Source organism: Nannobrachium achirus (genome assembly GCF_963921795.1).
Source record: "Nannobrachium achirus genome assembly, chromosome: 19".
Lineage (NCBI taxonomy): Eukaryota > Metazoa > Chordata > Actinopteri > Myctophiformes > Myctophidae > Nannobrachium > Nannobrachium achirus.
Window position 1 is genome coordinate 8,835,580 of NC_137826.1, and position 17,618 is coordinate 8,853,197.

The 17,618-nt window shown below is 41.6% G+C and overlaps 1 protein-coding gene across 1 annotated transcript; it reads right to left on the bottom strand.

Annotated features, from left to right (window-relative positions):
* Window positions 1-6,776: 6,776 nt before the first annotated feature.
* LOC308304578 (serine--tRNA ligase, mitochondrial-like) lies at window positions 6,777-8,348 on the bottom strand (the record flags this gene model as incomplete). Its single annotated transcript, XM_080749206.1, has 1 exon — window positions 6,777-8,348. One exon carries the CDS (start codon window positions 8,346-8,348, stop codon window positions 6,777-6,779), a length of 1,572 nt encoding a protein of 523 aa, XP_080605332.1.
* Window positions 8,349-17,618: the final 9,270 nt, after the last annotated feature.

The following is a 17,618-nucleotide window of genomic DNA, read 5'->3' on the forward strand; positions in this document are numbered from 1 at the left end:
AGCTAGTATCACATCTCTCAACAGTCGACTGACTTTGTCGAGACAATTGGCCAAATATGGTAATTAGCCTTGGGTCTCTTATACAGTAAGACTTACTGTATCTAATTGAATGCAGGACTTTCCCAATGACAAAAAGTTTAATAATATAATGCAACACCATTTTATACAATATACATCTACTCTCTTGGCTGGGGGTACTTGGCCTGAAACACATTGAAGACCCCTAGGCTAAATTAATATATATTATTGAAAAGATAATTGACAGATTATGAAAATAATTAACCATAAGTGCGTACACACCTAGACTAAATAAGGGGTACAAGCACTTTTATGTTTCTCAGCTACAGCAGTTTCTACTGGAATTCTTCTGTAATTAACTATGGCAGCCCAAGGGGTAACTATGGTTTCTTTCCTAGTGAAAATAACAGGCTAGAGAGCTGTTTGTTTGGTTGTGTCTTCACCATAATTTGACAAGGTATTTGTTTTATGGATTTGTGTCATGTACTGTATTCGCCTCTAGCATTCTGCATTATTGGGTAGTGAAAGAGTCTTAGGGGACATTGCCTCCGGGAGAATGTGCTTGAGTAGACTTGTCACGCATACAGTAGGAACATTGTGTGAGTAAAAAAAGATCAGCTTGTTCTCCTGTCATTACTGTTCTATATGCTAGAGAGCACAAAATGTGCCTGAAGTTACACATATGCAAGTTACGTACAGAAGTACAGAAAAGAGAAAGGCAGATGTGCATATCCCTCAACATCTAGCTATGCCTCTTCATTAATTTGACAGCTACACATCCTACACTTCTACAGTACGTTTCCGGCAGACTCCTCACCTGTTGGTGTTACTGCCACCCCTATACAGGAATCACATGCCCAGGAATCACCATTTACATTGGCAAACTTTGAGATTTGATCATCATGTAGAAACAAAATCCACTGCAATGCTTACGTAAGATAGCCTCGTAAACCAGCCTCCTCCGGAGATTCACGAGGCTATATGTAGTAACACACACGTTGATCTAACACGACACAGCGCCTGTGTAAGTCTAAATAGTCAACCATCAAATCTAGAGTCAAGACAGTCTCAAGTTATAACTTTCAGAATAAAAGAAAATGACAGCGACAATATTAAGTGAACAGTCTTGAGAGGAGAGCCTGGGGAATGTTGAAGTTAAAAGTGGAGAGATTGGGGCTGGGTCATTGACAGTATGGGAGGGGCTCACTCAGCGACTGCAGAGAGTATCATTATGCCAATACAAGCTGTCGATGAGTGTCGGGATGTCTTTAACAGTGGTTCCCAACAAGTTTGCTCAGATCATCAAAGATGGACTCTCGTCCTATAACGTTCTACGTATACTTCAGCACGGTTTAACCCCGCCCGAGTATAAGTGAGCTGTCACTCATTCTATCCACTATACAGTACTATGCCAGGTCTGGAATGTTATCATTTTAGGGGCACGACCACTTGCACCAATCAGAGTCTGTCTTTATTTAAAGATGGGGAGGTGGAGTAAAGAGTTCAGAATCTCAATAAAAGACAATTAAAACCGGGAAAGCATCTGTGTGATTTTCGATTTTTGCGTTGGCTATTATACAGTCTGTCTGTCAGTCTGTCAGTCTGTCCGTCATGTCACACTTTTCCCCGACTCATATCTCCGCCACCATTGCCCCGATCCATGCCAAACTTTGGACACACACTCCTTGGCTGCCAAACCACAACCTCCACCCCTCATTTCTCACATGCCCCTCTTCTAGCGCCACCATGAGGCCGAGTCTTGCAAAACACATTTTTGGACACTGCTCCTACCTGTACACATTTTGCCCTAAAATCAAGCAAAGTGGAACACAGTATGTCTAGAGTCCTGTCATCAACATGGATCTGTCCCATTTAGCGCCACCACCAGGCTGATTTTTTCAAACACATTTTTGGACACTGCTCCTACAGATTTTGCCCTAAAATCACACAAAGCGGTACACAGTATGTTTAGACTCATGTCATCAACATGGATCTGTCCCATTTAGCACGACCATATTGGCCTATTTGTGTATACATGTGACCTGACGGTCGCTCATCCGATTAGGGAGTCTTACTGGTACATTTTGAGATGGGGTTGGCGGCCAAATACATAAACATTTTGGGGGTCCTTCCTTGACATGATATTGTTTGAGCACTGCTGCAACATAAGTCTTTCAGAAAAACCCAGACCATGGCCTTCATGAAATTCCTGCCCTGAAATATGTTATAACTATTTTATCTATACTGTAATTGTTAATGTAACTACGATTAAGTCTCAAAGTGAGAAGTCTTTAAGTACAGTTACTTGCAACTCTACTGTAAGTAAACAATGATGTGGGAGGAGGAGACACTGCCTGTTGACAAAGGGGATAACGAGAAAATGTATAGAAGAAATAAAAGTCACTAAAGATTTTGCCTGTGCAATTTAGAAAAATTAAGGTGAGATAAGATTTTGAAATGAGTAGGATTTTACTCACCTCCAAGGGGAAATGTAACCATCAACTACTAAGGTATATAATATTGTATTTATAATGCATTTGGTACTGTATGTGGTATGTATCCTTCCCACCCTCATAATACATGAAGAACAAGGCAACATTTTGAGGTGTGTCTGGCACTCTGGCAGTACATACACTCAGTAGTATGTACATACATACTGCACAGTACATACAGTACATACTGTAGCGTTTGCGGTCCCTCACAGCTGACTAGTAAATAAAAGGGGGAAACAAAGATGGCGTTTTAACCCGGAGAACCGGGTTTTATTGCCCTTTCAGTACAGGCTAGAACCCTAACAGTACAGGCTTGAACCCTAACCCTAACCCGAAAAATAACAAAAAGGCTGCTCTGACTCTCTAGGCTCTCCACTTTCACCATTGTTTAACCCCCTCCAGCCTGACCTAAACTGCATACCTGAACTAGGCACCCCTCCTACCATCAAACCCCCCCCTCCCTACAAGTCTCTGTCATTATTTCTCCAAGTCACAACAAACAACAAAGTCCTGAAAGCGACCCGGCACTCGCCGCTCCCTCTGTAGCCTCCTGAATACTTGATCCACCACGGCGGCCCTGGGAACGGGGTGACAGCCCTCGGCACCACCGCACCGAGCGGAGTAACCATTTCCCCAGAAGGGACATCCTGTCGCCGTCCTCACGGTCTTCTTCCCCTACGGCGAGGTGACCCGACCCGACCCGCATGCTGGTGGGGGTCACTGGAAGGCCGTACAGTATATGGAGCGTGACATGAGGCGTAACTGACTGACTGACGTACAGTACATGAGCTGCAGGTTTTCATAGCAAATGCGACCTACGATCGCAATAACATACCTCTAAACTTGAGAATGATCATTCTGACAAGGCAGCTGACACCGAGGCACAAAGTTCAACAAACAAGTCAAACTCTTTCAACGCCCTCATGCATAGACAGATGGACAGACAGACAGACAGACAGACAGACAGACAGACAGACAGACAGACAGACAGACAGACAGACAGCCTTACCACAGATATGCATGCAATGTAAGAAAAGAAAAGTGGCAGATGAAAACACAAATAAATCAGACCGGTGAAACTACAAATAATGTTGACCAAAAGCCAACACGCAGGAGGATTCCACAACAAAACGATGGTGAAGAGAGGGTGAAAACAGAATGAGAGGAGACACTTAGAATACCTCTCGTAGCTTCACCTGTCTAGTGTGAAGATGACAAGCGAGAGTGATTTGTCTACAGCCCCAGGCTACCGTACACAGTTAAATCCTCAGTGTGAATTTATCTGCATGGACCATCACGGTTAAATGAATGCAGGTGTGATGTTAAGATGCACAACATCAATCAGAAACACTTCGCTGCCAGCTATGAGGTTCATAGCAGGAATTTGCAGAGACAAGACAACCTGACATTACATTATGAATGCAGGACTGCTGACTTCTACTGTTAGATATCGGAGATATAGCCACTGATTAAGTTCTGGCCCAACATTTAAATGACGTATAAAAACATTGCCCCGAAGCCAAACTTATTTGCAGGCCCCTGTGATAGTCCATATACTGTAGGCCGGTAGAAAAGAAAGTTATATTTTGCCATACATATTTTTACGTGACTGTGTTTAGATGCCTGTTGATATGGGGGAACATGCTCATCAATTATTCAATGAATCCAAAAAGTAATGTTGATAGAATCTTCGCTAAGAAAATAATCGGTATAGTTGCAGTCACCGAAGAAAATATTCACAACCAAGTTGTTTTATATCCAGGTGTTCTGCAGCTTATAGGCAAAGGATTGTGCAGCTTCTGAGTGTATCAGCACAATATCATCTTTAAACCTCAGTTATACTTGGCTGCGTGTCAGTGTCGTGCGGCGATAATAACAGACAACAAGATCAGAACGCGTCCCACTGCAAATCATGCGTTCTGAAATTGCAGATCTGCTATTTTGGGTGCACCACACCGACACGAAACAAAATATAAACCAGGGGGCCAGTTGTCCGGATTTAAAATGAAGATTTCAATCACCATGATATGCGTTTTGTGATATGGTCGAATTAATGTTATAATTGATGTTAAAGCAGGGTATGCTGTAGGAGGGGCTTGTGATCATAGGCTTGTGATGAAGACAAAGTCCCATGTATCCCTGCGGTTGCACGTGACCGTTGGCAGCCAATAGCATTCCTTGGATAGTAATGGGTACCATGATGGCGACACCCATACATAAGGGCAAAAAAAGCTTATAAACCAATGGGTTCCCACCGCCTATATTCTTTACAGTCTATGGTATAAACCAGCACATGTCATTGGATGTGCCATATACATACCAGACTTTGATTCCTTGACACGTTCCATCGTTTGTCTGGTGTTGATTCCAGTGTCTTTCTCCAAACTTTACCTTCTAGAACCCTCCAAAGATCTGCAGCACAGTCTATAAGGCATAAACCCCCAAAAAGTCAAATTAGTACCAACAAAGAATATCCTCACAATCCACTTTTGGTAAGATTTGGGGGTCACACCGTCATTAAAGCTGGCATAACACTTATTCTGTATTCCATTTATGTTACTGCAGTAAAGGATTGTGTGACTACAACATGTTCAAATGAAAGTGATTAAGCATTGCTATGTATTATTATAATGTTACAACTCAACTTTTCCATGCACATCTGACAGCAGAGATGGGCAGTATTTGAAATACATGTATTTGAAATAGGTATTTGATACTTTTTTTGTATTTCAAAATACAAAAAAGTATTTCAAATACTATTTCAAAATACAAAAAAGTCTTTCAAATACGTATTTCAAAATACAAAAAAGTATTTCAAATACGTATTTCAATATAGGCCTACATGTATTTCAAATACTGCCCATCTCTGCCACATTATGAGTCCACTAGTCTAGTAGCCTACATGGTTCTCAAACGTTTTATTTGCATAAGGGCCACCATCACTCTGAGAGTGCTGGAACCAAATGGACCCATTTATACACTCTCAGAGTTTACAGATCTGTTGTGTTATGGTCATTCAGGGCTATATCTCTTTATGTGTTTCTGCACTTTCTGGTAAGTAGCCTATTATTGTCAGTTAATTTTGTATGTCCGTGACAAAAATAGAATTTTTACATAATTTCCCACCACAAAGCTAACATGGCAATGACCCCTCTCGACCAGAGGTCTGTTTCAATGCCAAGTAAATACGACTTTTCCCCAACATCAAAATTAGGGGGCAGGTAGGTCTATTGCATAATGTCTACTAGAAATAGGCTTAAAAATTGGTTAATGGCCAGAAAATAACATTGACCCCTGATAAGGGAAGCTAATATGGGAAAATGACATGTTAGCACCACACGAAACACCTGACCACTCGCTTAAACTAACTACACATTATTATTTTAACAAGCAGAAAATGATTCGTCTTTAGTAAAACAAATCTGTGCCAAGAAACTAGTACACCTACTCAGAGCTGCACATACAGCTAAACCTTTAGAACGTCGTCATCATTTCAGATAGACGACTGCATGCCATGCCCAGGTGCAGTTAATGTTGCCTAAATGCATAGTGCTCAATCATCACATTTATCACTCCACAAAAACGTTCCACTATTTAGGCCTACGTCGTCTGTCTCGTCTACTTTAAAAAGGATTTAGCCACCGTGACAATATATAGTAGGCTACGTTTCTGTGTGAATGGCATTGTTATTGAATACAAGTAGTTCTTAAACAAGAAAGTATTATTCGTTTCTTGATACGACTTTTTAGGCAAAGTGAGCAATCTGGAAAGTTTGTGTCCACTAGATGGCAGCAAACCACGCCCACGAGACCCCCAGACAAAGCAAAGGATACAGGAAGAAATTGGCAGTTTCTTTCACAGTCATATTTTGAAGGTTTTCAGGAATGAAGAAATGAAAAAAGTTTTGACTTAGGCAAAAAAATCACAACAATAATAATAGGCTAATAATATGACCCCCCCCCCCCCCCCCAGTAATGTTTATCAGCCTTTTTTTATATATATATATAAATATCTGACACTCTAATTGCCTGCTTGTTATTCAAAATAATTTCTGCCTGAGTTCAGTCAGCCAGTCGTAGGTCCCTATGTTCATATGCGCACTGTATGCAGTATCAAAATGAAATGTCTGGTATAAAGGTTTGAGACTGTAATTGGATATTGAAAATCAACATGACTTTACTTTTCTTTTACTTCCGGCACCAATCTAGCTAGTCTGGGCCTTAGCCTCCTCTTCAGTAGGGCCTCGCTAGTCGCTACCATTCTGCGTTATACGTTTGTGTGCCCTGTGGTCTTGGGAATAGGTCTGGGTGGTCGACTCGGCCTGTTGGGTCCGATGTATTTCAGAGTGGCATACGTTGGCTTCTCAATAACCTCCAGACCCAGATAGGGTTGCAGCGCTTGGGGAACACGCACCGTTCCCTCTTTAGTCTGGTGAGTCTCCAGGATGGCGATGATGGTCCTGGGGATGGCGCACGCCGTGGCGTTCACGGTGTGAGCATACCGCAGGCTACCATCCTCTCTCTCATACAGGATGTTTAGGCGTCTGCTTTGGTAGTCGGTACAGTTGGAGCCACTGGAGATCTCTCCGTAGCTGTCCCTTCCTGGCATCCAGGCTTCGATGTCATACTTCCGGTGGGCTGGAGCGCCCAGTTCCTGTGTTGGCATGTCCAGCACCCTGTGGTGTAGCTCCAGAGCGGAGAAGATCTCTTTCTGGAGGGAGACAAACTCCTCCAGCAGGCGGGTGCTCTCCTGCCCTGTCTCGTCTGCCGTCACTCCAAACATCTCCACCTTGCTGAAGTGATGCACTCTGAACAGTCCCCGTGCTTCTCTGCCCGTGTCCGTCTCTGCTCTGTAACATGTGCTGCTGCACACGGTCCTGACGGGCAGGTCCTTCCAATCCACAGCGTGGTCCATGAAGTAACCTGCCACGCCGACCTCTCCCGTTCCGGCGAGGTTGAGGTCAGGGAAGCGGCTGGGATCTAGTGAGTAGACCTGGGACAGATGAGCGTTGGGCTGCATGCCGCAGCCCACAAAAACGGCTCCTTTCAACATATCTGGTACCACCATGGGGATGAAGCCCCGCCGTTGCACCGTGTCCAAGGCAAAGTTCTGTAGAGCGGTCTGTAATCTGGCCCCCGCTCCCCTCAGATAGTACGACCGGTGGCCAGAGATATGGGCTAGATGCCTTTGTCTTATGAGGCCCAATGTCTCACCTAGTTCTACGTGGCCTCTGGGCTTGAAGTCAAACGTTGGTTTCTCTCCGACCAGCTCCACCACTCTGGCTCGACTCTCCTCTCCAACTGGCACATCAGGGTGTGTGGTGTTGGGCAACCTGAGAGCTCGTCCGTAGTGTTCCTGTTCCCGCTCTGTCTCCTCAGAGTAAAGTTCATTCAGCCTGATGCGGATGTCTCGCCCTTTCTGCCGAGCCTGCTTGTACTCTGGTAGACTGGGAAGGGCTTTCTTGTCGTTCTGGTCCACTAGTACTCTGACCGTGTCACTGACGGTCTCTTTCTGCCGCTCCAACTCAGAGATGTCCCTCCTCACCGCCTGCAGCTGCTGCCACACCCTGGCCATTTCTCTGACATCTTCCCCTCGCAGGTCTCCTTTCCTGTTCTCCACGTTGGCTATGACTTTGTCAGTGTGCTCACACACGGCCGTCATGTCTATGTCAGGTTTGTCACTGTACCCTGCCAGGATGTGTTCGTAAAGACTGCTGCGGACCCCATGGGACATGCGACGCGGGATGGTGAACGGCTCCGTCCCCTGCCATGCATATCGCCTGGTCACCGGTCTGAATACACACAATGTTGCGGTGACACCAACCCTGCACATTGCCATCTTTCCCTTGGCACGTTTTGTTTTTGAGCGGTGCTGTCCTACAGTACTTGTATGTCCCTATGTATGCAGTTTCGTATGCAGTACGAGACTAACGTCACACGAGGCTAACGACATAGAAAGTACGCAGATACTGACATCACCACAGCTGATGTCACGAACAGAACGGCCCATTGCACAGATTCTTTTTTAAGGAAAAGGAAAACAACTAACCAAATCCCCCAATGTCCTTTTAACTGTGACAAAGTCACTTCAATGTATAACCTTCTAAATGGAGCCTTTTTTTTTACGCCCAGCAACCTCCAGTGACCAAGCTGTGTGTTGATCCACAACGTTGAATGGGTCACGGCACCAATGAAGTCAGTCTGGGCCTCAGTAGGCCCTCCCCTGAACCAACCGATATATGGAGATCCCTGATGTCATCAGTACATTCCCATATATGGAGATCTCTATCTGTCAGTCCTTGTCGCTTTTATGCCCACAGGAGATCCATGATGTCATTGTATACCGGTATGTCCATATATGAAGCCTCAGCATTAGTTTACTTCAGCTGTAAGTCAGATCCTTTCCTACTCCTCATTCACAGATCTGCTAATCATTACATCACTCTGTCTGATCCAATCAGAGCTCTCGCTCAGTAAGGGAGACTCCTTTAAATACGGCTTGCATTCGTCTTTTATCCGAAGCTACGGATTTGCTGCTTAGCTGCCTCCTCCACCCCAGCCTCCACGTATGATCAGAGTCTGGCATAGGCTCAAATACTTGCAGTTTTATGTCTGCTGATTCAAGATAATATGTCAATGTACTGCTATTGTACTACTATTTTATCCCTATGGGGCTTCGCTTAGCGTTCCCTGATTTTGCATAGCAAGTTGCTCGAATACAATTCATCTCCAAACACGGAGCCCTTTAACACCAAGATTAACTGTATATTCCATTTATGCAATAAATGGTTAAATCTACTTTGACGTGAGTGTTCCTGACTAAAATGGGCATGGTTATGTCTGAGTCATAGTGACGGGTTGTAATCCAGAGTGACATACAGTACAGACTTTGATCAGATTTCCATTCCCACATTCACATTATGAAGATGAGGTCTACAGTATAACACTAACATGCCACACAGTCATGGACAAAGGAAAGTGAATCTGAAGATATGAAAATCCTGATATGTTGTGACAGCAGCAGGGTTAGCTCCAGGTCAGCAGAGGGAGCTCCAGGTCAGGTAGAGGTGTTCTTTCAGAAGGACCTCATCACCAGTGTGGTGTTCTGGTGTGGTGCTGCTAAAACCCCCTGTGAATATGTTGGTTTCAGTGGGTATGCGTACAAGTGGCTGAATATGTCTTTTTAAGCTGGTGATTTCTTTATAACTATTTACAGTAACACTACTAGCCCCCATAAGTCACATCTGCCCATGAAAGATTGCATCATGGGAATGGGCTTATTGTGTCAAAAAAAAAAAACATATCCACCCACTGAAATCAAAATCATTAAAATCGCTAAAATGATAGAAAGAAGTAAATGAAAACATTTTAACACCCATCTTTTCATTTCTCTAATTACAATCTAAAATTTGAACCCTTAAAAAAACAAAGTTTGTTAGGGATGACGTGTCGCTTTCGTTGTCCTTTAAGTTACACAGACAAATTCTGAAGTTCGAGAGACCACGAAGAGGAAAAGGGTGGTCACTTCCAGTCAGTTCAACCTACGCATTGTGGTTGAAGTTTATGAGCAACTATGAAGAAGAATATCACAGGATGCTGAAAGGTGTTAAACCGTGTTACTTGAAAGAACCTAGCAGGTTGTGTGTGTGTGTGTGTGTGTGTGTGTGTGTGTGTGTGTGTGTGTGTGTGTGTGTGTGTGTGTGTGTGTGTGTGTGTGTGTGTGTGTGTGTGTGCACATGCGCGTGCTTGTGTGTCTGTGCACGTGCGCGTGCATGTGTGTGTGTGTGTGTGTGTGTGTGTGTGTGTGTGTGTGTGTGTGTGTGTGTGTGTGTGCGCAATTTTCTGAGTAGGTGTTTATGGATTTCCGTCTTGTTCTTCCTTGTTGCTGTGTCATTTTGGCAACCAGCCACAGACAGACATGGTCACCGTTTGCCAAGTTCAGTATAGTTAACTTGTAATCATGTAATGTGCCATTTTGATAACCTGTAGCTTATGAATGAGAGGAATGTACAACATATGTCACTGTTTGTAGTGTACAGTTACTTTTCAAGTCGTCTCTCATCCTTGTAAGATGTCTATAGATATTTAAGCCATGACAGACGGGACAAAGGAGGTGAGACAGAATGATGGGGAAAGAGGACTGAGAGAGGACACTGAGGACATTGGGCAGTTGGAGGAGAGGGGAGAGACAGAGGAGAAATACATGGTGAACGTCTATGAGAGCTTGCCCGATTTAAGAAGCCTGGACAAAGACAAAGGCCGGACAAAGAAGGTGAGGAACAGGGATGGAGAAAGAGGACAGAGAGGTGACACTGGGGACAGTGGACATCTGGAGGAGAGAGGAGAGTGGGAGGAGAGAGTGGTGGAAATCTACCAGAGTGTGGACGATTTCAGAAGTCATGATGTCGTCCCTGGACCACAGGATGGCATGTGGGAGAACACAGCAGGAAGACAGAGTCAAGGTGAGTTTGACTAAGTTGTGAATCATTGTAAAGGCCATTTATCAGAGTTTATTAATACAAAAACAAGGCATTTCCTTCAGGAAAAGATTATTCAGATTTCATTCAGATTTTCTTGCAACACAACTAAAATCGTCTTAGCAGACCCTGTATTGCAGGGGTAGGCAACCTGCCAACATCGGCACAGGGGAGGCTGATCACTGGCACACTGGCAGAAGTGTGAGAGAGAGGATTTATAATTCAAAATAAAATATAAAACGTGGTCAATTAAATGAAGTGACCTAATTTGCAGCAAATTACATCATGCACATAATTCTACATTCATTAAATCAAACCTTTCACTGGGGAGGGAGTCGGGGAGATATTGGTGCATGCTCTGAGTTTAATGATAGTTATACAATGTCCTGTCAATCAAAATATGTCCGAATTTTGGGTGTCATTAAAATGTATGTTGACATGGCACAGAATATCTAGAAAAGAAAAACATGGCTCTTCATTTAAAAGAGGTTGTTGACCCCTGCTGTATTCTGTCACATTGTTCAGTATCATGCCTTTGATGTGTAAAAGTAGTTTCGGGTTCATCAGATCAAAGCAAAGCAAAGCACTTTGGTTTGTATTCACAGTGTGAACTTCACACAGCAGGCGAAGATATGTTGTATTTGTTTCATTCACATCTTCACCTCCTGTGTTGTTAACACACCTGTAGTCTCTCTCTCTCTCTCTCTCTCTCTCTCTCTCTCTCTCTCTCTCTCTCTCTCTCTCTCTCTCTCTCAGTCACAGTACACTTAACATGTAAAAGTACACTTACTGTAACAGCTGTAACATTCTGTTGCAGGACAGAGCTCTAAAACAGTGAGGCATCTCATAGTTGTTGCTGTGTGTCAGGGGATGCTATGTATTATGCTGCTGGGTGTCATCATACACCAGGCAGCGCACTGTGACTGTAAGTACAGCTGCCAATTCCATGTAAAAAAATGAATATATATATATATATATATATATATATATATATATATATATATATATATATATATATATATAAATTAGGGCTGGGATGCGATTAAAATTGTTACTGTAATCTAATTAATTTCAGGCTCTGTGATAATTAATCACAATTAATCGCATTTTAATCTCACATCGATATTTGACCTGAGAAGCTTTTTCTTTTTCAAGTAAAACACATTTTGTTGTACGAGAGAATCAACGAGTCAATTTTTTTTAATCTAAATTTCGCATCCACTGGGCCAAGCAAAGCATTCTGGTAGGCTACTTCTACCCTTTGCGTTTGTTGTCTCTTCTTGGTTGGTGCATCGCTATGATCGGTATGCCCGAAACTGAAGGTTCTGTGGTGCAAAAACTAAGTGCGATTAAAATGCGTACATTTTCTGTAATTAATGAATCGCAACTAATCAGTTAAAGTCCCAGCCTTAATATATATATATATATATCATGATGATTTTAACTTCTCTTTTTGAGCGGTGCCTCAGCGCTCCAATGCTTGACCGAGTGTGTAGGTACGTATGCAGTATAGACCGTTTGTAGAGAGCGCTGCGGCCATTGCCGCTGTGTAAACAGCAGCCAGTCGTGGAGTATAAGTAAAATAATTGAAAATGGGAAATACTCAAAATTGTACTTATACAGTACTTAAGTAAACGTAAGCTACAAGTTACTACTGTTTACACCGCAGCTAAAGGTGGCGGCACCCTCTACAGGGTGTTGCTCAAGAAATCGGTCTATTCATACCCTTCGTATGAGTAGCAACAGCTGCAATACCGCTGGGTGACTAAGTGGCGCTGTTGAGCAACCTTGATATGAATGGACAACACAATAATTCAAATAGTTTAACACTGCTCAAAGGCACTGCTCACTTCACACTTGGTGTGATTTTAATATAATTCATATTCTACAAAGTACATGTTATACACATACTGTAAAAGGAATAATAACATTGTGTTTCCTTTTTCTCAAAGCTAACTTTCTTTGCAGCTGCTTGACATCAATTGTGTCTATGAAAACGTTTTGTCATTTGCAGGTAATTCGGCCAAGACCAACCGGGAGACAAACCATTCACAAAGTGATGTAAACCAGCTGAAGAGAGACAAATCGGATGAGAGTTGTCAGAAATGTAATAATGGTACATGTGAGTAAACCGCATTCTTTTTGTTTTAAAAATAAATGTATATCCCACACTGACTACTACAACAGGTTGAAACATTTTTGTAAACATAGCAATAGAAACGTTAAATTCTGTACAAAAAACTAATCTGGAGTTCATTTTAGGGTTTTGTCCTCACCAACAAATTAATCTGGTTTCCTTTTTTTTATTTTTTACTTTACTACCATCATTAATATCATTATCCTACATGTTAAAATTGATTATTATCAGTGCATTTAAAATCCATCAGTAAAACTCCTGTTTGATGTTTAGTCAAGGTGTGTCCCAGTGGATGGCAGTCGTGTGGATGCAGCTGTTATAACAGATCTACTGAATGGAAAACTTGGGAGGAAAGTAGAGCAGAATGTCAGAAGACACCAGGAGCTGATCTGGTGGTCATTACCAGTAAAGAGGAACAGGTTAGTGTTAGGTGCACGCTGAGGTGCGTGTGCGTGTGCGTGTGCATGTGCGTGTGTGTGTGTGTGTGTGTGTGTGTGTGTGTGTGTGTGTGTGTGTGTGTGTGTGTGTGTGTGTGTGTTTGCGCGTGTGCATGTGCCTGCACACATCTCCCACATACCGGTACATAGCCTATATTCATGGTGTAATAATAATAGGCCATTTTATTGGTATAGCACCTTTCATGACATGAAATGCAGCTCAAAGTACTTTACAGAAAAAGTACAAATGAGAAATTTAATTATGGTTCAATCATTGTCAAATGATCAGGAATTCATCAGAGGATTGAACCGATGCGATGGAACATCATGGATCGGTCTGAACAGGACAGGTGGAAACTGGACATGGGTGGATGGTGCACCGCTGACAACCGAGTTAGTCATTTTAGATTGTTTTAATGTAATTCTATTCAAATCCACTGTATGTGACTGACAGTGGAATGTGGTTAAAATACTTTTATGTTATTTACTCTGCAGGTACTGGGACATTGATACCATTACAGGCGGAGGCGGGGACTGTACAATCTTCAGGCATGGGGCTGGAAAATGGAAAACATCGTCATGTAAGACGGGCAAGTTTCCATGGATCTGTGAGATCCCTGAGATGTGATTTGATGAAATTTAGTGTTCTGCTTCGTGAAAAACAGTTTAGGTCTATATACAGAAGTTGTACAAACTGTTGTACTCACAATCACATAAATACAAACCACCAACTGTTATGGCCGTTTATGTTTACACCATGAAGGCGCTGAGGAATACATTATGTGAAAATGTGGTTAATTGACTCCAGTTCAGCATTCAACACCACTGTGACCTCCAAGCTCATCACCAAAACTCTCTCCAGGATTCAACATTCAACAATATCCTGAACTTCTGACAGACACACGCAGGCCATAATCTACAGCTGGGTAGATGCGATGTCATTTAATTCACTTTATTCTTTCATTTTATTTTGTAACTGAACTGAACTTTTTTCTTTTTTTCTTTTTGCTTTTGTATTGGTGTCACACTGTTTAAGATTTTTTAAGTTCAATCATTTCACTTCCGGCAATGTTGCCAAAGATGTAGTCTTTTTTTTTTTTTTGCTTTTTTGTGAATTGCATTGGAAGTATTCAATAAAACTTTCCATAATTATGGAAAAGTACTCTGTAATTATTTAGGGGTTTGTCTTTGTGTTATGTTTTGTTGCCTGTTTAAAATGTTCTTTGTGGAGGCTATGGATGTAAATTACGGCTGCATTATTTGCACTATCCCATCTAAATAAAGACTTCTTGCTTGACTGCTTGATTCAGACTAAAACATCTTTTGACTTTCCTGGCTCTAAATATGATCCTTTAAAAGATAACGGAAGTGATATAATACCATCAAGTAATGTTACAAAACACAAATTATATTTTTAACGATACAAATAGCACTGATGTTTCTACTGGCTGGGTTCCAGGGGGTCCCCAGCTAAATGAGTTAATATACAGTAGCATCAAAATCCTTGACATGAAAAGGTTTGAGAACCACTGCTGTAGGCAACAGAACAGAGAACAGGAAGTGGGGAGAAGTATTTTTAGTAGCAGTATGAGGCGTTACTGGGCACTCAGCAACCATGGTTTCATTATTTCATTGCTGACAGGCAGAAACCTCATATCTCCATATTTCATGTTTTTTATTTATTTATTTTGTATTTATTTGTTTTGTAAATTAAGTGTCGCACAACAAAAAATAGCAGATCTACAAGTGGATCTGCAGTTTTATTATAATAAAAAAATGATTATTATTTGTTTTGTTGGACATAGCAGGTTTTCACCCGACGTAGATGATTTGTAATATCATTCGACACTGTGTGATGAAGGTGTTCCACACACTACAGTTTCCGTTTAAATAAACGTTGCATACATTTTGTCAGGGCCATTTATTCAGTATTCAAGTATCTGTACTCTAAAATGCTGAGAAGGCCTCTTAGAGCTCTGTGTCTGTGGATCCTGTTTAGCCTTGAGTCATTTTGATTTGTACTGCAAAGTGCAGTGATGAAAATGGTAACACATTATAACATGGCAATTGAACCCTAGACCCTAGTTATGTGCTTGATGTTGATATTCATAGTAGGTTTATTATTAAATGGGAACAGGTGTTATAATTTGTAGTTTGGAGAGTCATGAGAGATGAGAGATAATGAAGGTGCATTGAGTTGTGCAGTACCAATTTGCATTCCATGTGTATAATGTGTTAAATGGGGGTACTGATTGCAGAATGCATGGTTAAGGGAGCGTACCCCATAGGCTCTGATACCATGCAGGCTTCTCCCGACTCTTTCTCACTGTTCCCTGTCTCTCTTCAATGTGTATGAGTAACTACCAATAAATGCAGAAAAAGCCCCCCAAATATCTTAAAATAATGCATAAGAATCAGCTTGTATAATTAAGCCCTCATTTCACTTTAGGAAATTGTTTTTGGCGAGGATCATAGTGTGTTATAATTCTCATAGTTGTAATACATTATAATAATAAGAAAGCTTGTCGAGCATGAGGACCATAGGGCAGGAGCATATCTCCTGTTTCTGTAGCGTGAGGCAACTTGATGTAAAAGTACACCCCCTGGAAATGACGCTAGTATGTCGCAGGGTCAGTGGCCTTTTGTGGTTGTCCTGACTGAGTTTGGGGTTCAATCCCCAGCCGGGTCATATCCAAAGACACTAAAAATGCGACCCAATGCCTCCCTGCTTGGCACTAAGGGTTGTTTTAGGGTCCCTGCAACATACATTATAATAATGTATAATCTATAACCACTGTTAGAATGCATTATAGTGTGATTCTAACTCAGTAATTGTTTCATTCATTACTTAATTTATTCATTGAGTGCTTTAAGTAAATGGGGAAAGTATCCCTATATGCAAAAACACACACAAAACACTGTATTTTTTTCTCTTTTTTCACAGGTCATAAAACATCCTGTAATATAACATAACATTCAGCCCTACCTACCGTTAGTATGAGGGTAGGGCTACAACTCTTGTTGAATAAATGTTACCAAAACATCATGCAGTATGTGTCCATTAATGAAGTATTAACACATATTTAAATATCTAAGAATGCATATAACTATAATTACACAGTGTTATAAAAAGCAGATTATAATGCACTATAAGCATGGGATGTTAGCAGTAGGGCTCTATAAATTAGTAAAAAGAAAAAGAAAGAAAGCCAGTTGTGTATCGGGTGATAGATGCCTAGCCCACTGCTTAATAGCAGTAGTTTAATTCCTTGTGAACCTATTGTATTCTAAATAGTGTTTCTACAGTATGAACTAATGAACTGCTGTGAAATTATGTATTAAAACTTTACTTCACAGAGTCAGTAGTCAGGTTTCAATAAAAGTACATGATCAACACCCTTTTTTTAAATGATTGAGTTATGCTTGCTGCCATTGTAATGGTCAAGTAAGATTGTAAAATACTAATTATATAGTTTATGATACAACCACTACTCTAAGTCTACGGCATGACATACCGGTATAATAGCAGACAGGAGGAGAGGGAGCTTGTCTTTTTAACACACCCTGTTTCCTGTTTTGAGGCAAAAGCAAAACGAGACTAATCTGACCACAGTTTGTGGTTACTGACCTCAAACTGATGTGCTAGTTATCATTATACAACAACACAGTGTCACCATTACTATGAACACAACAAAATAAAAATCTTTAAAATTAAAATGTATTATCTATTTGTTGGAGGGTACATCAACAGCAGCTGGTGAGAGAGGTGGGAAGAACTCAGTCACTTTGCCTGCTCAGAATGAAACACACCTCAAGTTAACACGTACATCCTGTGGTAAAGAAGCTATTGGTTATTCTGTGTTTTTGTGCACACGCATATCAATGCATGGAAATTCACAAGTGTGTCCAAAACCACTTGCGGGTTAGACAGTATTGAAGTCAGACGAGAACAGACAGCAGTTCAGACCTGTAGGACCAGTCTTGTAAGATGTAGGACAACACATTGGACAAAGTGAGTAACATGTTGATTCTCTTTCAGTAGTTTGCAGAAATATAAT